The sequence below is a fragment of the Cottoperca gobio genome, chromosome 19 (assembly GCF_900634415.1).
Source record: "Cottoperca gobio chromosome 19, fCotGob3.1, whole genome shotgun sequence".
Lineage (NCBI taxonomy): Eukaryota > Metazoa > Chordata > Actinopteri > Perciformes > Bovichtidae > Cottoperca > Cottoperca gobio.
In genome coordinates this window covers 4,047,249-4,062,250 of record NC_041373.1, presented here as the reverse complement: position 1 = coordinate 4,062,250, position 15,002 = coordinate 4,047,249, and the positions used below count along the sequence as shown (strand labels likewise).

The following is a 15,002-nucleotide window of genomic DNA, read 5'->3' as shown; positions in this document are numbered from 1 at the left end:
TCATGTAGTGAAAACCTGATATTGTGACAGACCTAATTCCTCTTAACTTTGAGTGAGCAGAAATAAGTACATGTGACGCACTGAAGTGCATACAAAGCTTCACAACTATAATACTGTGATTTACTTCCAACATCATCAGATCAAAGACATATTGCAGCTATTAATGAGGTATTATATTTACTAAAGACTAACAACAAAAATATCATCAGGCAACATGATACACACACATTTTAAACATCTTATGAGACAGTGTTACAACAAACTGTTCACAGTGAGGTTTGTGGACAGGAAATAGCAGCTTTTTAGTTTTTGTTATGACATTTTTCAACACTGTTAGCACTAGAAATAAAATGCCATTCACCTCCATTGAGGTGACAGCAGAAACTTCAGTGACAGATATCTGAAATGATATCATGGTTCAAAACATGAACCAAAACCTAAAGGATCTACTTCTAGGCCTGCAAACTCAAGTAGGATGAAAGAGGTTCTGAAACTGTCATTATGAGGCGATGTGCCTCTTCCTTCCCCTTATCTCCTTTGCTCTGCAGCACTTGAGAAAGGCTGACGGCTGCAACTGGACCAGACAAAGCTGCAGTTACCTCACTTTGTGCAAGTTAACGTTACAGAGTTAAACAACAATATTTCAAGCAACAGCAAGCAATTTCCTGCATCAAGTATAATGTAGGTGTGTCTGTGATTTGCCATGGAGAGGTGCAAACACGTGCATGCCCTACCTTCTGTTGCTTCCACACATTAGAAAGAAAAGCATGCCGGATCCTGAAAACATGATCTCACTGTCACTATAAGAAGCAGCTCTACGTGTGATGATATGTTAATGTTATGAATGAATGAAAACAGTATAAATATTTTTCTTTGCTGCCGAGGGAGAATATCTGAGAGTGATCCAGAGGACATCCGGTGAGTAAAGTAAAGTAAACATGAATCATAGTGGGATGCAGCCCTTACACTACCAGCGGTTATCGTGCAACCACAGATGGAACCAAGATAAACACAGCTGCAACCCAACTCTCCATACATCACCACACCCATCTGCTGAAGCATGTGCGTAGACTAAGTGTGTATGATAGTGTTGCGGTGGTAAGGATGTGTTGGGTAATTGCTAGTGCTGGTGTGTGTAGCGCAGTGTGGAGGGCGGCTGTAAAATGTCCATCTCTCCTTCGGAAGTTCTGTCCATTGAGGCTCATGGTCCCTAAAAACAAATAAACCTACATTTGTGATTTATTTTTGTGTCATTCACTCTGTCTTTAAGCTTTACCACAAAAATCTATTGGATTTTTCTATTTTAGAAAGTGTCAATGTAATAATGAAGTCTCTTAAGTAGTGCTCTTATTCATTTAATATTGGAAGTTTTTAGTTTCCATTTAAAGCAATAGTTTGACATTTTGGGAAATGCACTTTTTTACTTGCCAAGAGTTGGATGAGAAGACTGACACCACTCTAATGTCTGTGCAGTAACCATGAAGCTACAGCCAACAGCTGGTTAGCTTAGCATGAAGACTGAAGACGGTTAAAAACGGCTAAGGAATGTCACGATACCAACACCAGTGAAATTCCACCATTCTCAAAACTTATTCGATACCACCATAAATCCCATACACTCATCTATTACGTTTGAATATTGTTGTTTTTTTAGGAAGTTTAACAGGTCAATATCCCTCTCCGATATATATTATATAATGCTTTGAAAACATCTCCTTCAAACAACTGTAAACTTAAATACGTCTTTTGCCAAAAACAACATTTTACAAGATTACATTTGAACCCACCACATTAGTCCAATACACATTTTTTACTGAATGGAGCCTGAACGCACCTTACTGCAAGACAATAGCACCCCGGTTGCCTAACGGCCAAAGTCAATTAGCTCTACTGCTGCTGATTTCAACACGGATTTGTGTTGTTTACAGTCATTATCATTATCTGGGGGGGGAAATAGGGCGCGTCCCCTGGACTTCAATAGGGAGTTTAATGAATACATAATCACAAAAAGTCAAGTTTGTGCGAACTGTGTGCTGAGCGAGGTTTTGGTTGAGTGAAAGAGAGAGAGGTGGATACGCTGACAGCAAACAGCTGTTGTTAGGGAGAGGGAGCCGAGGAGAAACTCTGCGGTCAGGGCGCTATCAAAGTATCTAAAACAGCTAGCCTCACTCTGTCATAGGATACCAAAACCCATCAGCTCCTCGTAGAATTCAAGACCAACAAAACAACACATTCTGCTAATATGTGTACCAGTTCAGAGTGAGAAGTAATGATAATGACATATTTTAGCTGGCAATTGACACAAATATTAAATTAGGCCTACATTTAACAGAAATAACACAACATGCCTCAAAGGACAAAACTTTTATAACCTAGCTGACATAATATTATTATGTAATCAGCATAATCAGATTCTGATTCACTCATTCTAAACAGTATGAATACTACTGATCATGACCCACATAGTTATATTATGCACATATTTATTTAGGTATATGTCTGCATATATAAATAAAACAAAGTCATACACTCATTTACATAACTCAATGTACAAAAAGCATGTTGTCATTTTTACATTTCGGTTTCTGTACGGTAAAAAAGACCAGATCAAGTGAATTAGTGAGCTTTAGGAGGTGCTGGTAGGTAAAAGCAACTATTTTGATAATCGATGTATCGTTTTATTGCTTCAGATTTTAAAAAGTGAGAATGTTCTCCTCCTCATGCCAACCTGAGAAGCAGGGGAGCAGCCATCAGCACACTTTGTGTTTTGTGTGCAACACACATCCCTATCTCACTCGGCATGGAACAAAGGACTGAAAGGTAAATGTCAAATTTAAAAGCATTCAGATATCTCCACTGGGGAAAAGGCAGTGAGCAAATACCAAGTTTAATAACTGACCTCACCTATCGAATGCAATGTGAGCGAAGACAAAGGAGAAACTTTTTAAACATTTGTCAGCAGAAATTAAAATGGCTGGTTTCTAAAAGTGATTGTTTCCTCGGATTAAAGGACAAAATAAAGGCTATGATATGAAAGCTCTTTGGTTGCTATGAAATAATGTGGTTCTTGCAAAAACTTGCTCCTTTTTATTTTATATTTCATCTGATAAAGAGGCTATTTTTACATTAGCGCTCATCAAAGCTGTGGCCTTAAAATGTTTAAGCTTACAGATACAATCTGAAACTGAAGATTTTGTAACTGCATATGAGAGCTTGTGGAGCCTTGCAAAAGTTATTGATCAATATTAATTAACATGTCAAATGATAATGAAATATATGGAACACAAACAACACATTTTCTAAGCCTTGCAGTCAAGAAACTGATTGTGAGAAACATATTAAAAATAAAAATAAACTATTAAATGGCAACTATGACAATGACTATAAAGGCATCAGAAATGACCATTATTTGAAAAAGAAAAGATCTTAACACACTGCAGCTCTTAATAAACGCAGAATGGCTTTTATTCCATGTCACAGACTTTCAGGCAGTTATCGCTACACTTGAAACCTGAAACTTCAACAAAAGGTGACATGAAAAGGGTGAGGCACTGTTGCGATAACAGCCAGCCAGCAGAGACGTGAATGGGGAGAATTCAGTCAGCCGGGTTAAAAACCTTACAATAAAAAGAACAGGGAGTCCAAAACAAATCAACTAGAAGATGAAGCCCCCCTCCCCAGTGAGTTGCATCCCTCGGTTGGATGGTTGCATAGCACCCAGTTATTATCAAAGGATGGGTTCAGAGCCACAGGGATCTTTGGCTACACCTGACTTCATCAACACAAAGTTACATCAGTTTGTGAAGACAGTCGTTGCTTGATGAGCATGGACAGAATCAATGTTATTGAAAGGTTGACTCTGGAATTATGTAACATGCAATCAATCCATAACATTAAACTGAAATTGGTTTAAAAGTACTTCCCTCCGGTTTAAAGTCAAAGTCTCAAACCCAATCCAAGATATCTGGTGATATAACTTTAAAAAGCTCCACCTGAGCCACAGAAGACATTATACAATATACTGGTTGAATACTCTTTATGAGTAAAATCGATGGAGTGCCCCTTTTAGGGATGTCACGAGAACCAATACTGGTACCATGTCGATACTGAAACATTCTGAACAAGTGATGGTACTGGATTCTCCACAGTATCATAGGTATCACAGGTACCTTCAGGGCTCGAGACTAACAGCCTCCTGCGGTCCCCGGGACGATAGAACATGTTTGGGACTCAGTAAAGTCTCCACACGTCCAGGGGACACACCTTTATTTTTCTCTGATAATGCTTTGTTGTTAACAACAGATCCGTGTTGAAATAGCCCGGAGGAAAGCTAGTTAATGTTAGTTGTTAGCAGCCAGTGAATGGAGGTTCCATACAATGTAACATCATCTGGCACTGCACTGGCCAATTATCAATTATGTCAATGACGTAAGACTACCGTTTGCCTCACGATTATCAAAACAGAATAAAATCATTTCTGCTATGATAAAAAGATAAAAGATTCAGGACTTCCTGAATCATCTGGAATAATCTTCTTATCAACACCTGTAGCAACCTGCCCACCACAGGCAGCGCTTTGTGTTCAACACTAATATGTTTGGTCTGTTGTCAGAAACAAATCTCTAATGGGGTGATCATGTTGAATTGTGTCTGCTGGATGTATAAGAAGAGGGCAACTTGTATAAACATGTTAACCATAACACACTTTAGAAGGTGTTAACACTGTATGTTGAGGCCATTTGTCCGTGAGCATGTTTTGCAGTTCTTCTGTCAAGAATCCAAGCATGGTTAATGCCGCTTTAAGACTAAAACAGAGTACATCAACAATCTCCAGGGCCCCATTTCCTCTCGACATTTCAAATGTCGCGTATCCACATATAGTGCTGATGAGATTTAAGACATATATTTACATTTGTCACATATAAGCATCTCTGTTGGCCAGACTACAAGTTATCATGGTCGGAATAACAAAATCAGACAGTGAGTGGCTATTTCCAGACCGCTTACTGACAAAGTTACACTATTCGAGGAGTAAAGACAAATCCAGCTCCTACGGAGGTAGTTTGAATAATTGGATTTCAATCCCTCTTGAATGCTTCTTGGATGCATTCATACTTGGCTTTTAAAAAAAGGATAGCTATCCCATCCCCCAAAGATGCATGGAGTCTTAAATCTAATCTAATCTAAGAATAATGAGTGAAACAATACTGATACATTTCCTTCCATGCTCCACAGTAAAAGCATTCTTGAGGTTTAGTGATGGAAATCTTTTAATGTGCAGCAGTAGGAGCAGGAAGTGCTCAGTTTGCATTACCAGTACCACATCACAGCTTTAATAAAGCAGAGTAGAAAACAGTGAACCTGAAATCTCTGAGAAGAGGAACAAACCTCCAAGATTTATCAAAAATGGTGCTTTGTCTCCAGTTAACTGCCTAAACAAAGCAGTTCATTCTAATGCAAAGACAACGCTTCAGAATAAAGACATCACAGGAGACCAAAACAGGGATTTAAGGAATAGTTTGAAAAGTTTGGAAATAACCTTATTTGCCTAGTTTGACGAGTATTTGTGAGTTGGATGAGACGATTGATACCAAACCGCAAGCAGCCAGTTAGCTTAGCTTAGCATAAAGATTGGAAACAGGAAAACAGGAAGCCTGGTTGTCGGTTTCATGTCGGTTTTTGTACGGATTAAAACAAACAACATATACCATGTTAATTAATGAGCATGTTGGAAGGTGGATTTTGTTACCTTTAGACAGGGCCAGGCTCGCTACTTCCCCATTTCAAGTTGTTATGCTAAACTAAGCTAACCAGCAGCTGGCGGCAGCTTCATGTTTACAATAGAGTGATATCACTTCAAAAACTATATCTTAAATATCAGTATGGCATCCGCTGCTATGAGGCTGCAGAAGAAATGTATATGATCATTACTTGGCACACCCTGGTGCGGCTGAAGCCCACTTTACTAACAAGTGGAAAAGAGGTAGAACATTTATTCATATCATAGTAAAGAAGTCCATCCTTAGTGCTCAAACTAATACAATTAACTAACTTAACTCGTTTAAACACTCATATTGTAAGTATGATTTTGTTGATCTAGTGTAACACTTTAATGGAAAACATCAACAATACTATTTACCGATCTGTGTTCTCCATAGTTTACTGGACACTACCGTATTCCTTCAATGTGGATTACAGGAGAGACATCCCTAGTCGTATTCGACTAACAATTATGATTTAGAAGGACTTTGCTGTGGAAACCATCACACTGTAAAGATATCAGATCACTGCAGGAGGATATTGAGAACATGACAGAACTCGTTCTGAGGTGCATGAACTTAAATGAACCAATTTCACAATCTCTCATTTCCTGATTGTTAGATGTGTTAGCAGTCCTTTAGTTCAGGAAGTAGACACCACATTTGAGGATTATCTGTGAAAATATAAAATGTTACAAGCATGCTGGTGCAACTGGATGAAGTCCATTAGCACTAGTGTTGCCATATTGGGTGGTTTTCCTTTGGGGCTACTTTTTATTTAATTAGTCAGATAAAAGTAGTTTAGCTTTCTCACTAGATTTGGTGACTTTTGCACAGACCTCAACTCTTCTTCTCTTGAAGAGGTTTGGCAATATTTCTCAGTGAATGTGCTCGCTTGTGGATGTGGCTCTCTGGCCCAAATGGTACAAAAAGTAGCCTAAATGATCACGTCCTGCCAAAACAATTTTCACCCATCCAATGAAATAAAAAAAGTAGGCCAATCTGGCATCACTGTTCAGTTAGTGGGGAGAGGCAGCTGCAACAGGACGTCTTTTTCTTTCAATTATTTTCATAATTACATTAAAAAGTGACATTATATTTATACCACTTTTAGACAGCAGTAGGGATGTCACAATACCAGAAATATTGTCGTCAACACCAATACCAGTGAATCCAGGAATCTCAATACCAATTTGATACCACAGTAAAAAACAAAACAATAAATCCTATTGTACTTCAACATACACTCCATTTTTACCGTTTGCATATGGGTTTTTGTTAAGAAGGTAAACAAGTCATAATTCCCTTTCTGATATCTATTCTGTATTATGAAAACATATTTTCAAACAACTGTATTTATTCAAGTTTTCTAGGAAAAAAACTAGCTTTAACCGAGCATAGTGCAACTCTATGGAAGCTCATTTCACCAGCTGCTAACAGCTAACGTTAAATAGCTCTCCTCCCGTAGATCTAAAAACATATTTATTGTTCACAATGTAGCATTATCAGGGGAAAATAAAAATGGACGCGTCAATAGTCAGGTTACTGTGTCTTAAACACATTTTCTAACGTCCCCGGGACGCTGGGACGCCGTAAGGCTCGAGCCCTGATGCTACTACCAGGCACTACCTGCAGTAGGACTACCCAGCCTGGTCCTGGCTGATGTCCGGTGGCAGGAAAATAAGACATCAAAGTTGATGAACAATGTTTGGTTGCATTCCTCCTGTTCACTTCAGGAATGTATCCCTGGGCTGCAGAATGACAATACATTTATCCTTGAATGTTCCTAATGTCTAACTAAGGCATTTTGACTATTGTTCATTAACTGCTAGCTTTAACTGTTGGTCATGCTCTTCCTCTAACTAACTATAAAAGGCTGGAAAATGATATGCACAATCAGCTTACAATAGATGGTTTGTTGACAGATGGAATTTATGAACACAGGGCTCAACACTAACTTTTAAAAGTAGTTCATCAGCTTTTGGCTGCTTAAACAGAAAATATAGTTGCCATTTTTAGTCACCTTGTATTTTGAGTAATTAAGATACTATGCAGTTATATGTCAGCTTGATAATGAAGATGTGACATAAATAAATTAAAGCTTTATATATATATATATTTATTATGTCATTAATACATAATATATCAGTGTTTCCCCTACCATTGTCTTGGAGGGAAATCCCCTGAAATTCAAGGTGTTTTGTTTTTTTCTCAAATTAAAAAAATATATATTTCTTTTTTTATTCACAACCCACTTTTCACATTGACAGGTGCTCTTTTATTAAATAAACTAAACGCTTATGCTATTGATCTAATTTATGTGCACGTTTCAGTTTGTACTGCCTACTTTGCGCATTCACATTCTCTCCTTCGCTCCGATTTGCGAAGGGCGGGGCTTCACAGCTGACGCACACACGTGCGCACACACCTACAGAGCGGAGGAGAGGAGAGAACTAAATAGAAACCGTGCCACGCACGCACCTCCAAAGAAACTCACAAAATTATTTTTGATACAGCTTATGTTTTGGGGACAATCGGGCGCTAGGAGTCACTCTGGTTCCCTGTCGGTGTTTCATGCAATTATCTAAAAGGAGATCTGAATTAAGATCTGGAAGTTGCTTTTAATGGAAAAATTATATGTAGTAATAAATTGTATAAGAAATGAATGGATTAACAAGTGATTGTGAGACACGGTCTTACTTGCCAAGAGCATCATACAATGACCACCAACTTTACTTTGTTTGTTTGATTGTGAGACACTTCTATTACAGACAGAATTTGGGAGCAAAGAAATGACAAATGACTCATCAAGCAAATAGTATTCACAGTGTGGCAAGGCTGACCTTTTAGCTACATTATATCTCTGCCTTACCTCAATCAGAGTTAATGGTAACACACCTTAACAAATGTGAACTTTCCCACAAAATGTCCTTTGTAATCATGACTCAGACTTCTTTAACGGTTTCCTCTTTTTCCGTTTCCATTCGGCCGCACCCTTACCCTACAGCACCTAAAACCCGAAGTAATGGAGACATAAACTATTCCAGACTCATGCAACACCATATAGTTTACATCAGGGATGTCAAACATGCGGCCCGGGGGCCAAAACCGGCCCGCCAGAGGGTCCAATCCGGCCCGTGGGATGACTTTGCTTCCTGTGACGAAATGTTTTGTGCCTTTGTACATACACTGTGATCATGAAGTTGTAATGCACATGTGTAAATGATAAACTGAGGCATAATAGTGTTGAAATTGCACCAAGAAATTTCAGGTTGTTCATAATGTTTTGTAAAAAGATAACATTTTCAGAATGTACTTGTACTTTTTTGCACTAAAATGAAAGGAAGAATTTGGAGTTGTCGTTATTTATAGGTTATTATGCTGCGATTTTACTGTTCCGGCCCACTTGAGATCAAATTGTGCTGCATGTGGCCCCTGAACTAAAATGAGTTTGACACCCAAGTTACCAATGACCTTCTATTGGCTTCAGACAAAGGACTCGTCTCTGTTCTTGTCTTGTTAGACCTCAGTGCTGCTTTCGACACTGTTGATCATGACATTCTACTACAGAGACTGGAACATTGTGTTGGCATAAAAGGAACCGCACTAAGCTGGTTCAAGTCCTATTTATCTGAGCGATCTCAATTTGTACTTGTTAACGATAAATCCTCCATGACAGCCAAAGTCAGTCTTGGAGTTCCGCAGGGTTCTGTACTTGGACCGATTCTATTCACCTTATATATGCTTCCTTTGGGCAATATTATAAGGAACCACTCTATAAACTTTCATTGTTATGCGGATGATACCCAATTATATCTATCAATTAAACCAGATGAAACCAATCAATTGGCTAAACTTCAAGCATGCCTTAAGGACATAAAAACTTGGATGTCTAGCAACTTTTTGATGTTAAACACAGACAAAACTGAAGTTATTATACTTGGCCCTAAACGCCTCCGAAACGCATTTTCTAATGACATAGAAGCTCTGGATGGCATTAACTTGGCCTCCAGCACCACTGTAAGGAATCTTGGCGTCATCTTTGATCAAGATCTGTCGTTTAACTCCCACATAAAACAAATCTCAAGGACTGCCTTCTTTCATCTACGTAACATTGCAAAAATAAGACACATCCTGTCTCAAAATGATGCAGAAAAACTAGTCCATGCATTTGTTACTTCAAGGCTGGATTACTGCAACTCATTGTTATCAGGTTGTCCAAAAAAGTCGGTTAAGACTCTTCAGTTGATCCAAAATGCAGCGGCACGTGTATTGACTAGAACAAGGAAATGGGATCATATTACTCCTGTATTAGCTGCTCTGCACTGGCTCCCGGTAAAATACAGAATAGAATTCAAAATCCTTCTCCTGACTTACAAATCAATTAAAGGTCAGGCTCCAGCATATCTTAAAGATCTCATAGTACCTTATAAACCAACTAGAGCATTACGCTCCCAGACTGCAGGGTTACTTGTGGTTCCTAGAGTCTCTAAGAGTACAATGGGAGCCAGAGCCTTCAGCTATCAAGCTCCTCTCCAGTGGAACCAGCTTCCAGTTTGTGTTCGGGAGGCAGACACACTCTCCACATTTAAGAGTAGGCTAAAGACTTTCCTTTTTGATAAAGCTTATAGTTAGGGCTGGCTCAGGTTTGCCCTGGATCAGCCCCTAGTTATGCTGCTATAGGCTTAGACTGCCGGGGGACACCTCCCTGCTCTCTTCCTTCTCTCCCTCTCTCTTCTCCCTCTCTTCTTCTCCCTCTCTATCTGTATGCATTTATGTAAATGTATGTTACTAACTCACCATCCGGGGTATCATCCCCGGAGTGTCTGTCTCTCATGTGGCAGGTTGCCACTGATAAAGTTTACGTCAGGATCATGAATCGTGACAGCGCCTGCTGACCTGGTCCTGCTGGACACCGGGAAGCCTTATTGACATTTTCCTGGATTCATCCAAACTTTCTATTTCTTTTTTTTTTCCAACACAACATAATTTCTGTCAAATGTTGTATTTGTACTATGTTGTTTATCCTGTACACACGACATCTATTGCACGTCTGTCCGTCCTGGGAGAGGGATCCCTCCTCAGTTGCTCTCCCTGAGGTTTCTTCCATTTTTTCCCCTTTAATTTTGGGGTTTCTTTTAGGAAGTTTTTCCTTGTGCGATGCGAGGGTCTAAGGACAGAGGATGTTGTAACCTGTACAGTCTGTAAAGCACACTGAGACAAATGTATAATTTGTGATATTGGGCTATACAAATAAATTTGATTTGAATTTGATTTGACCCCTGGTTTACATAGTCTGCTCCACCTGTTGGACTGCGCTTTCCATCAACACACAACTGTAAATGCAAGATGCTAGTGTCAGATTGAATTGTTGGTTTGTACTGGTTTTCGAAGGGATTTTGGACCATCTCACAACTATTATCTCAAAAAGGTCCATTAGAAGCAGTTTTGGAGCTTTTGATTGTATCACACAATCTTCATAAGCAGATGAAGTCAAAGAATCAGCTTTCAATCTCAATATTTCTCATGACCAGAGTGTCCAGCTACATGCTCCATGTTCCCATGACACAGTTTACTGTTGTGACTGAGTGACACATTATCAAATACATCAGTATTCAGTGAATACAATATTTTAACCTGTTACATGATACTATTCAAAAGTAATACAGACATTACTATCAACACTTTATGATGATGATAGGGCTGCAAGACATTTTATCACAAATGCAGTAATTGTCGCAAGGCATCGCAAAAAGCTGGGATATCAAAATGACAAGGAAGATTCTTAAAAGCATAAGATCGTGAAACAAAAAACGGGTTTTACTGTGAAGCAACTACAGACACAACATGCTACATACAAAGTAAAGTGCTGAGTAATGCCGAATTGTCACTGCATGGTATGGCTTGGTGTGACTCGACTCAGGATTCTTAGTTGATTGTCATAGCGACACCCTGTTAAATGCCGTGGCAACATCTACAAAGAGTGTCCCGTGTTAAGCAAGTGACAACTCTCTCTGACCAATCAGTGGTCTTTTAACGCCAACCTTTAAGTATTGTCTCAACTCGCTTGGAACCTCGTCCGACCAAGAAAAGTACCTAGAACCAGGAACTAGCCACTAGATTTGTACGGTATATCGATACTAGAAAATTGTTGCGATAACTTTCTAGTATCGGAATACCCTGCAACGCAATGACGGTGTTTTATTCAAAGCCGTATTTATGAGCTGCGTCAATGTGCAACAGCAGGGCAGTGTTATATCTGCAGGACAAATAATTACAATTGGAGATTTACACACTGAAAGTTTTTCTTCCTCACAAAGCCCTTAAGTGGGAAACACTGATTAACCACAGCAACAGTACTATAAACACACTGGCGCTTATTAACGAAACGATTACCAATAAGAGTGTGGATTCTACTAACGTAAACCTTGTTTGAGCTATACAGATAAAAAAGGTTCAAGTTACCATTTTTTCAAACATTGAGATTGAATATCAAATATTTGGTCAAGTCTTAGTGTTTAACCTGACACACTGAACATGCATTGTTGAGTTCTGGGGGATTACAACTGCCTCCAGTTAGTATGAAGTGGATGTAAAAAGCAGCTACAAGTCTAGGTCACCTCAGATGGCCTCACAAACAGGCCAGCATTTGGTGTAATATCCAGCGAGAGGAAAAATCAGGTGCACAGTCTTAACCCTTTATGAAACAACAAAGTTCCTCAAAACTGAGCTTGGTGCATAGAGGGGTTTCTCCACGGATGCAGCATGACAAAGACAGTTTAATGAGATTGGCCCCAAGCATGGGTATGTCTGAATGGCCCGAAGACGCAAAATGCCCGAATAGTGGTACCTCAACAAACACAACTGTTGGTGTGATCATGTTTTCAACAGATTTAAAACGACCATGTTCATGCTTATAGTGATGAACCTGCATGCCCAACCTCTACAAATCTGACAAAAGCAATATGGCATAAAGCTAGGAAGCACCAAAGGTTTACTGAGAAGCAGCTGTATATATTTTCTGTTAAACAATTAGAGACACACTGAAACTGCACAATGAAAACCTTAATGTGGTGACATTTCACATCCCAATCATAACCAGCCCTAGAGAAGGGAACGCTGATTTACCACAGCAACAGATCTATAAACAGACTTCCCAATTATCACACAGACATGAACATCAAATTCAAATAATTATCAATAACCTTCAATGAGTCTCAATTTTCACTCAAAATTGGTACAATCAGGATAAAATTAAGCAGATCTGTATCAGACATCAATATGTGTACTTTATTATCTTGTGGTATGTGTTATGGTTGTAGGACTACACAATTGCAACAGTTTGCCATGTGTGTACCGTTGTAAGATTAAACTCACATTATTATTTCCTAGGCAAAAAAGACACTGAGCATGACCCCAGTTACCTCCACTAGAGTTGTGGAGCGCATGCTTCTGTGGGTCTCTAAAGGAAAGTGGTGTAAGAAATACAAAGCTTCCATAATATCCACATCGGGATATAATTTGTCTCTGGTTCTACGGAGTGACCTTATATTATTATAGTATTTCTCATCTCCTACAATATTCATGGTTGTACTTATTAATACGTATTATTATTAATACTGTAATATGGTGTATATGGAGCCAAATAGCTGTATGTCATTTAATCACCATAGAGAAATATTCCCAGTGAGACGCTATCTATTAGATACTTCCTACTGTATGGTATTGTTATCTCTTTAAAAAGGGACGTAGCTACTGTATAATGACTCTGAGATAAGTGTACGTACCTTATCGTGTCTGAAGTGTATCATAAATACTACAATAACAATAATATTTAGCTAGCTAACGTACATTTGACAGTTTACTACCAGTTCGTCCCCTACAGCAGAGCCCGACCTCTTTATAAAGCAGAAGACAGCAGATAATTAGGCATGACATGAATTGGAAGCTTGTTCACACAGTGAATGCTATTGCGTGGGTTGTGTAAGATATGGTCGTCAGTGCCTACTTCTGAATGGCTGCCCGGAAAGAAAAGCATGACATAACATTGCACAACCTTGTCAGGTAGTAAGCGAAGTATACACAAGGCCAATGGAGTTACAGTATCTTGTGACAAACACGGCGGTTAGGACACACCGGTAACGAGTGACGGAAACGTACTCACCCAGAAAGGGAGCTCGGGTCCGCACAGCCGCTCCATCTCTGTCGCGGCGGGAGATCAGGAACCAACGGAGAGCTTACCCTCTGCCGCTCGAGCCCTTTTTTACCAACCAACTTTCCTTTTCCTTCGCGTGAAAAGATGCTCGCTAACTGTCACATGCCACACAGACAGGTATGTGTTGCAGAGGCGCCTTGGTTACAGTGTGTCCCCTCCGACAACGTGGAGCAATCAGGAAACGTTTCACTCCTTCCGCTCTGCTGAGAGACAGAAAAGAAAAGTCATCCAGAGCCAGAGAAGAATTAGTTCAATGGGAGTTAGTAGCGATGGTAAGGCAAGGGTGTCAGCTTACTAGGCCCCGCCCCTCTCTCTCTCTCTCTCTCTCTCTCTCTCTCTCTCTCTCTCTCTCTCTCTCGCTTCGCTCTCTCTCGCTCTCTCTCGCTATATATACATATATATCTTTATCTCTTACACACACACACATCACGTAATTGACTTCATGAAATCACTAATTGCTGAGTTATGTCAGCCCGTTTTAGTTCCCTGGGCTTAAATAAGGTAAAAGGAAATCTGTATAGCTACCTCTATAGCTGACAGACATTTTGAAATTAATGTAAAGCCCCCTTTCCCTCCTCCCAAACCTGTTGTGCAGGAAATGTACAGGGCTTGTTTGAGAAAAGTGACTGAAACTACAATTTTGCAATCACAAAAGGTTTACGCAAACAATTCAGTACACCAGCAGTTAAGTATTGCTCTTCTAAAAAGTTTGGGAAATAGCTTTTTTTTAAGAGACAGAACCCCCACAAAGCAGACAGATCAGACTGTGTCTCTCCCTTCACCCTGAAAAACACTGTGCTGATCAGCTGTCTATGGTGTTTACAGGCGTTTTCAATACCTCACTGTAGACATGCCACGTACCAGCCTGCTAGAAGTCCTCCACCATTATCCCCAAAAAAACAAGGACCACAGGTCTTCCTCATTACCATCTGCTGACACATCCAAGGACAAGGTCAGGCTGCAATGTATCATTCGCTCTTCGGATTAAGTGATTAGCTGCACATTTCCATCCCTCAAGGACCTAACCG

At 39.6% G+C, this 15,002-nt stretch overlaps 1 protein-coding gene across 4 annotated transcripts in view; it reads right to left on the bottom strand.

The window, feature by feature from the left end:
• Positions 1–14,217, bottom strand: part of abcc3 (ATP-binding cassette, sub-family C (CFTR/MRP), member 3) — a 46,129-nt gene extending 31,912 nt beyond the window's left edge. For all 4 annotated transcript variants that reach the window (XM_029455865.1, XM_029455864.1, XM_029455866.1 and 1 more), the window contains exon 1: positions 13,924–14,217. In XM_029455865.1, coding sequence (XP_029311725.1) covers positions 13,924–13,959 — 36 coding nt within the window. In that variant the 5' untranslated portion in view covers positions 13,960–14,217. The remainder of the gene's footprint in view (positions 1–13,923) is intronic.
• Positions 14,218–15,002: the final 785 nt, after the last annotated feature.